Source organism: Athene cunicularia (genome assembly GCF_003259725.1).
Source record: "Athene cunicularia isolate RWA chromosome 4 unlocalized genomic scaffold, athCun1 chr4_part3, whole genome shotgun sequence".
NCBI lineage: Eukaryota > Metazoa > Chordata > Aves > Strigiformes > Strigidae > Athene > Athene cunicularia.
In genome coordinates this window covers 11854520-11862617 of record NW_020799100.1, presented here as the reverse complement: position 1 = coordinate 11862617, position 8098 = coordinate 11854520, and the positions used below count along the sequence as shown (strand labels likewise).

The following is an 8098-nucleotide window of genomic DNA, read 5'->3' as shown; positions in this document are numbered from 1 at the left end:
CAGCAGCTTGCCAGCAACACATGAATTGTCAAAAGTTTCCCTTATCTGAACTAGACTGTTAGGGAAGACAGTCAAAGCTTACATCATTTCTGTAGCTCAAGAAAACATTTGAACTGAGACCAGCCCACTTTGTGGGGGTGCCACAGCTCCTGGTATAACACCGAGACCAGAATCCCACTGGGAGGATTTAATCCCCCATGAAGTCCAGGTCCATACTACAGACATCCAAAACAAACCCGCAGCTCACAGCATGGCAGCTTTAAGGTGATGAATTTTCCTCCCCCTCTGCAGGTATTTGGCACCACATGGTATGAGACAACTGGAGGTACCACCCAGCTACCACTGTGCAAAGCACAAGAGGACAATGCAAGGGTAGAGGAGACATGAGATGGTCTGTGCATGCCCTGCAGCATTCTAAGAACTGCAGCTAACTGCAGACCCATAGATCTGCAGAGGGTCAGGGCTTGCTCCTGCCTCTTGGTATTATCCTCTGGGAAGCAGCGGCTCAGCCTGGGGTGTTTCTGTAGCCCATAGGCTGGGCTCCCCAGAGGTTTCTCTAGGAGGGAGAGGCTGCTCTGGAAAACACAGATGCTCGTAATGGGGTGGTTGTGTTTCTGGGTGATTAACAGATACATGAATTCAGTTCTACGTCTTCATTTTGTTCCAATCCTGAGATTATTTTGTGGTTTACCAGCCACGGGGGGAGACAAAGAGGTTATTCTGCTGATCCCTTCAATGGGCTCTGTGGCTGTTGGCAGGTGTTGAGGAGCGGATCTGTATCCTGAGCAGCTCTCCCTCACCCTTCCATGCTCCCCAGTGATGGTGTTTCTGAAGTCCTCCAGCAGTGGGGCAGAGGCAGACCCCCAGCTCTGCTGACTGTTGGTAAGGCAGTAACCATACGTGCCTTAGCCTGAAGAATGAAAACCATATTTCCTGTATATTTATTTGCTGCTTCTTTATTATTTTAGTACTTTCTACTTGATACCTCACCTTAACCACAGCAGTAGATCTATCTTTACCTGATGCAAGTGTTCAGCTTTTGTGGCTTCACTGAACCATGAAAATGCTTCTGTATTCTGAAGCAAAGCTCTGTCCTCACAAATGCTGGTAGGCCTTTCCAACAGCAGAGCAGCCAGCCCACAAGGCAGGTCTTCCACCTGGTGCCAGGAGAAGGGCTGGAGGACACTCAGCTGGAGATGCAGGTAAGAAGAAAGTGAAAGCTGTGCGTGCCACTGCACGCCTCTCTCCAGAAAAAGGTTTCTTCCCTTATTAACAGCAGGCAGGAGACAGCCTCCAGTGCTGTTGGAGGTGTTGGGCACTCTTTCCTTCCTGCCTAGAGGGAAGAGGGCAGCACCGGTCGGAGCAGACTCCTTGTGCTTGGTGCTTTGAACATCATATTCAGCATCATCCCTTTTGAACAGCATCCCAGCCAACAGAGAAACACCCAGAGAAAAAAAAACAAAACAGAGAAAAGAAAAAAAAGAAAAGAAACAAACAGAGAAAAGCAGCAGCAGCAGTTTCCATGCTCAGACCAAGGGAGTCTTGCCCCGCAGCCTGGTCACTGCATGTGGCAACAGAGGCTGTAGTTGGGAGATGCTAAGGGATCTCATCTTTTCATAGCATCCATTTAATATTAGTGATGAGGCTCCATGTTTTGGTACATGCTACCTAGCTTTCTGTGAAACCCAAAGGGAAACAATACCGATTGATGTCCTCACTGCATTTTAAAGATGCCTGAAAATGCTGGTGCTGCTGGGGGAGACATGGCCTTTTAAATTTAAACTAAGATTACACAGTTTAGCTTTCTTCCACCCATGCATACAGTTTTGAGGAAATGGCATTACATGCCAGGAAATGCAGTGTACAGAAAGACACATCTCCTTGTGCTTCTTCAAAGGGCCATTACAAAATAACAGAGGATCCTGTTGCTCTGGGATCCTGAGGTCAAGCAAATTTCATTGTAGGAAGTCTACTCAACAATTACTTGGCATACTTATAAAAATAAGGACAACAAATCTTCATATATTCTTTTAATATGACAAGACTATTGGTAGTGAACTTAGGAAATACAGTTAAAATCCATTTAATGCTCTCCATTACCCCTCAAATTAAGGTGAGTCTATGGAAGCAAGCTTCCCATGGACGAACTGTTGATTTGCCTTTGCCTTAGGCATCTTTCTCTTACATCAGGTGTCTTTGTACTCTCAAGAAGTCTCAAGGAGAAACTAAAATCGATTCATCCCTCAAATTCAAGAGAGTCTGCAGTTTGAGGCAAACTAATGCATTTCTGTACTCTGTTGCTCCAAATCCTTCACAGCCTAGGCTCAGTGCGCAGAGCTGCTGGAGGGGGAGTACCGAGGGTGCAGCATCAGCAGAGACAGCATCAGTGGCAAAAACATCCTCTTTACTTTGAGGCATGACTACCTTCTGCAAAACTCCTGCTTGGGGCAGCTCCCACAGTAAAACCAGTGTACAGTCCCGGTGGACCAGGAGAAGCTATGGATGTGTACATGACCTCTGATGTCAGTCTCGGCTGTGGCTCTTCAAAGCTGTCTCCAACTCTGGCATAAATGGTTGCCACATCCCTCACTACAGTGCTTTCCATGTGGGACTCCTCCATGCTTGAGACCTAGAGAAGTACGAAGAAAACATCAAAGATGAGAGCCTTCTCCAGAGGCTGTGTTGGGATCAGGAGTGGTCCAGAGCTACTGACTGTTTGTAGACAACAAGGATTTGACAGAGGCAGAAGCTACATAAACCCCAGATGGCTTTACCCATGGTAGCTGTGGGGGAACATTAGTCCCAGCTCTCCCACCCCACGGATGCAAAACTGGCTCAGCCCACCAGGTATACTGGAGGGTGACATCTACTTTGCCCAAATCAGACAAACCAGACACAAACAAACCAGACACAGCCTGAAGAGCAGATGGGAGAGCTTGACAGACACTGGAAACAGGGATGAAAACCTTTGCTGAAGTTTTGTTGTGGTTTCCAGACCAGAGAGTACAGGGTGGGGACCCTACCCTCAACCTTGGCTATTTTCACATGAAAAAAAAATTCACAAAGCTCTCTTTGTGTGGAAACAACTGCAGGCTAGTGGGGTCTGCAAAACATGCTCTCCATGCTCTCTGGAGTACTCTAGTTCTTCTGGGACACTTGCCACCCCCACAGAGTCACCTTCCTCAGCACAAGGAGGCAGGCACAGAAATTACTTAAGCCATCTTGCTCTCATGTCTCCTTCTTTGCATCTTTCTCTCTGCTTTATCTATTTTTCACAGATAAAACTCTGTGTGAGATGAGCCCCTAGATCATCCACACCACTCCCTGAAAAGTGCTTTAATATAAATTCATAAGACACATTTCTCTGCATTCTCTGCTCTACTGTTCTGCATTTACTGTTCTGCATTTTCCTTGCTGCTGCTGGCCAAAGCTGTCCCAGGGCTTCTGAGCCATGAAGGTAAGGTTCATGTTGGTTTGGGATCTGACAGGGAGGGAGGTGAAGAGGGAGTGTGCAGACTTCCCTTACAGTAATGAATTAACTTCCTAATTTTATATCCAGCACACGATTCTTGCAGCTCAGTACATCTTATTCAAGCCAGTGGTTAGCAGTTACCCAGCTGCCTGTGCCCAAGGGGGTTCAGATTTTCCCCTGTACCTGCTGTTGTCTGATGCTTATCCTCTTCTGCTGCTGAGCTGCACCTAGGGAAAAGAGACGTTTATTATCTGGCAGACACACTGATGATCTGCACCCCCCTCTCTCCTAGCGCTGGGGAACCAGGATTACTCTATTGGCACTTTCACCATGGGGATGATGTGGATTTTGCCTTTAAGATGGAGATTTCTGTAGCTACTTTCTCTGCGTGCAAGCAAAATCTCCCCCTTGGAAAGAAATTAATTTTTCTCCTGACAAAGTCATCCTCAGGGATGAAAGTTTTGAAGACATCACTGATGGAAGCTGCGGAGATATGCACCTTGTAGGTTTATTTTTAAGTGGAAACACCCCAAGGTATTCTCCCCAGCTGGAGTTTTAAAGTAACTACAATAGAATAGTCATGGCCACACTTAGAGGATGCATTTCAGAGTCCATGAAATTGTACCTTTTTTACAGACTAGCTATGCTGCAGTATCTTGATTCTGGTCTCAGCCTCAGAAGGTATGAATCCTCCAGAAAACCACTTCAATGGACCCATGCTGTGCTTTTGCTTCCTTAAGCTGCATTATGAACTTGAAATCCATTCAGCTACTCTTATAACTGGAAGGACGTGGCACATTTGAGAGGTGATCGTACAAAAGGAGTAATCGTCGTGTAAAGAGCAGAACCCAGGCAATTTCTGAGCCCTCCACTACCTTTAACACCCAAGAATATGCCTGGTTGAGCTGGAGGATGCAATCTGGAGGGATAAAAAACAGGAGCAGATCCACTCACCCCGATGCCGAATGCAGCAGAAGAGCAGGGGTAGCAGAAGGAGGAAGACTGAAGAACAAATTCCAATTGCAAAGTGATGGATGTGGTCTTGCCCCATGGTGTCTGATGTTTGAAAGAAAACAGGTGGTGCAAATGTTTTCTAAACAAGTACTTGCAGTGGTTTCACTACATTTTCTAAAGCATTCCTGCTGATTACAGCACTCTCCTTGGGATTGGAGAACAGCACTACAAACCCACAGGTCAAAGGAAATACTGCATTGCAAAAAGCCTAGACACATTTGCTGCTCAAGTATTACTGAGTTTCCTTCCATGCCCTGACTGCCTGCACATCTGCCTGCGCTGTGTGCACCCCATGGGCTGCACGCACAGTGCCACGGGGGTGGCTATGACCCTGACACCAAAGCCCTTGGGGATGCTGGACCTGGGACCTGAGGGTGCACAGCGGGGAGCCAAGCAGGACTATAACAGGTCCCTGGGGTTTGTGATGGCCATCTTCCTCCAAAGCCATGTGGAAGTGCAGAGGCTGTGCAGGAGGGTTCCCTCTCTGCACTGCTGGGAAGACAGCTGACAGCATCACCCCATGCCAGCCAGAGGCTGGAATTTTTATGTCAGCCCAGAAAATATTCTCAGGATATTTCTACCTAGAAGAGAGTATGAGTCATGTGCATGTCTCACGGCACAGCTGAAGGGGATAGAGAACTTGCTCCTAGCACAGAAGGCACAGACGTTCAGGTGCTACACACAACTATTTGTACTGAGCCATGACAGATACTACCATGGAGATTATTTCATGTATTTTGTACATAGCTGGCAGCAGAGTTGTGGAAGAGTCATTTGTATGAAAAAACTGTGCTGTTTCATGCCTTGAGTGACGGCAGAGATCCAGCAGAGGAGGCAAAACACAGGGAGGGAATTGGGAATTTACTGAATTCAAAATTAGGTCTTCCAATCCCCTGTGTTGACTGCAGATAGTGATAAACCAGGCTAGGGAACAAGAGACAAACACAGGAAGACCGATGGGCATGAGGCACATCGTCAGGACTGCGTGACAGGGTGAATAAACATGCCAGACTCAGGCAGGTTAAAGAAGGATCCTGTCCAGCCAAAGGGACTGAGGCTGCCACCTTAGCTTACAGCCATATGACATATGCAATTTGCACAGACATGAATAGCATTCATTTGGTATATTTTTCTTAGCCCATGTGGCCACTGATTTATCCCCGAGCACTCTATTCTCCCCAGTGAATACTGGATTTAGTCCAGTACAGGATCTAAACACAGTGCTTAGGTTTCTCGGTCCATCTCTCTCATCTGTTGCCATTTACACTGGGTAAACACAAGGCTGGCAAAAGAGCATTTCTCATGTAGAGACAACCAGCTGCACAGGAAGCCATTATACTGCGATGAAGCTGGCAGTGCAGGACAGGATGGGTTTCCTGTCATAAGAAGAAAAGACCTAGAGCACCATGTAAGACATCCCTGGAAATCCTTTCTTCACTGCAAATGCTCATCCCTTCAAGAGTAGGTACAAACACTCTGCCAGCACCTGCTTCTTCCTGCACGCATGGCCAGGGCAAGGCAGGAGATGTCTGTGCTCAGCACACTCACACTCACCTGGATGCTCAGGGGTGAAACGCTGCTCGTGCACAGTCAGGGTGACACGCCAGGTTTGGTAAGGTGAGCTGAATCTGACACTGTAAACCCCGCTGTCATTGAGCCGCAGGTGCTGCAGCAGCAGGGACCCATTCTCCGGGAAGACCTCAGCATGTCTCTGGTACGTGCGATGGGGGAAATGATTTGCAATGCAGCTGCTGGGAGCCCCCCCGGCATCCAGGGAGCAGTTCAGCACTGTGCAGGTGATGAGTACGTCCCTGCTGTTGCTGAACATCCAGACAATTGACACAGGGAAGTGAGGGGCACTGTTAAATCTGTAGGTGATGGGCAGGAGCACGGACTGACCCACGGTGCCATTGATTGAATCCTGATGGATTTCAACAAGGACAGCCAGGTTTCTCCCTGGAGGAAAGGGGAAGGGGCAGATCAGTGAAGAGAGAGCAGGGGCTGGGCCCGTGGCCCCTTCCCCTCTTCAAGCACAGCCTGTTTGCAGCACACCTCACCCCACCACCCCGTCTGCTGCAGCTCCAAGCACAGGAGTCAGTTCTCAGCAACATGCAGCTGCTGCAATAATATTTTTTGGGGGGGGTTGTGTGATTTTATGGGGTACCCGAGGTCTGGCAGTGAAGGGCTCTGCCTCTCCAGGGCTTGCAGGGAGCTACGTGGGCTGAGCCTGCCTGTAAGCCAAGGCAGCAGCCCTGGAGATGGGCTCCAAACATCCAACACTCTCAGCGTTATTTGTCCCTTGACACTTTAGCACACCGTGCCTTTCCTTGTGCCCCGAGAGGAAAGCGGGACACAAAGGCTCAGCTCTCTCCTGCTCTACATCTACGGGTGGATGGAGCAGCCCCTGACACCATGACCCTGCCGGGCACTAACACCAGCACAGGTCCCTGATGGCACATGTTGTGGGGACGACAGTCCTGGGGCCACAGGCGAGCTGTCACAGCCACCCACCCAAGGAGCCAACACCGGCATCACCCTCCATGGCACCCCTCCACCGGGCTGATCCCCGTCCCCAACCCCGGGACCCCAGCTGAGCCCAGACTCACCGAGGAGCAGCAGGAGGGAGCCGAGACTCCAGCGGTGCCGGCCAGAGGACATCTCTTCTGGGTGCCAGGGGCCAGCCCCGGCCCAGGAGCTGAAGGGGGAGCTCTGGCCGGCCAGTCACCTCGTATCAGGCACAGGGTTGTACCCCCCAGGCCTCGCACCGAGGGTGCCGGCGAGCATTTCCGAGCTGTCGCCACAGCAGGGGAGGAAGTCGGCGACTCTTCCTCAGTCCCCTGCGCACTGCAGGGTTTATTTGCGAGCGTGTGAGCCCAGGCTTTCTTCCTGTGCTTGGCAATCGCAGCCTGGGGGCTGCTACAAGTGCTGGCGGTGGGCTGTAGGGAAGAGGGGGAGTCCTGGCCAGAGACCAGCCCAGCTGGGCCCGTGGAGCCCCAGGGAACGGCCGGCTCTGCTCCTGCTGGCCCTCACCCGGGCAAAAGGGTTTGCAAAGCTCCCAGCCAGGGGCGAAAATCCACAGGCAGGCAGGTTGAGAGCAGGACCTAGCAGAGGTGCCGAAGCCCTCCCTGGGCAGGCAGGGCTGCAGGCAGGGCCCAGCCGGCGGAGGTGAGAGGAAGCTGCAGGCCTGCACAGAGGGAATTGCTGCTTGAGCGGGGCCTGGGGAAGCCCAGACGTGGCTGTGCTTGTGCCAGGGAGCTGCTTCTGCGGACGAGGGGACCTGAGCCTGAGAAGGAGTGTGAGGTTCCAATGTGGGAGCATGGGGACAGCTCTGACCCAGGGAGCCACCAGCCCCCTCTGCTCCTGAGCCAGCTCCCCAGGGCTGCACTTCCCTGCAGGCCCTGCTCCCCAAGTTAATGAACGCCAGCACCCCGTTAGCGAGAGCGGGAGCCATGCAAGGGCTCTGGAGCCTCTCACACTCAGCCACCCCCTCCGAGAGGCAGTCAGAGCAGAAGCAGATCCCCATCTGTCTATTTTATCTTCAATCGTGGTTGCTGCTGTTCAGAGCTGACCGCAGCGTTGTGGCCACAGCGGTGGGAGGTGGGCCGGTGGGGG

The 8098-nt window shown here is 50.9% G+C and overlaps 1 protein-coding gene across 1 annotated transcript; it reads right to left on the bottom strand.

Moving 5' to 3' along the window:
• Positions 1-2078: 2078 nt before the first annotated feature.
• Positions 2079-7234, bottom strand: LOC113480100. Its single transcript, XM_026848699.1, has 5 exons — positions 7093-7234; positions 6041-6442; positions 4427-4528; positions 3656-3699; positions 2079-2629 (listed from the first exon to the last, which is right to left on the bottom strand). The coding sequence occupies exons 1-5, from the start codon at positions 7142-7144 to the stop codon at positions 2405-2407; spliced, it is 825 nt and encodes a 274-aa protein (XP_026704500.1). The 5' UTR covers positions 7145-7234; the 3' UTR covers positions 2079-2404.
• Between the last annotated feature and the right edge of the window lie 864 nt (positions 7235-8098).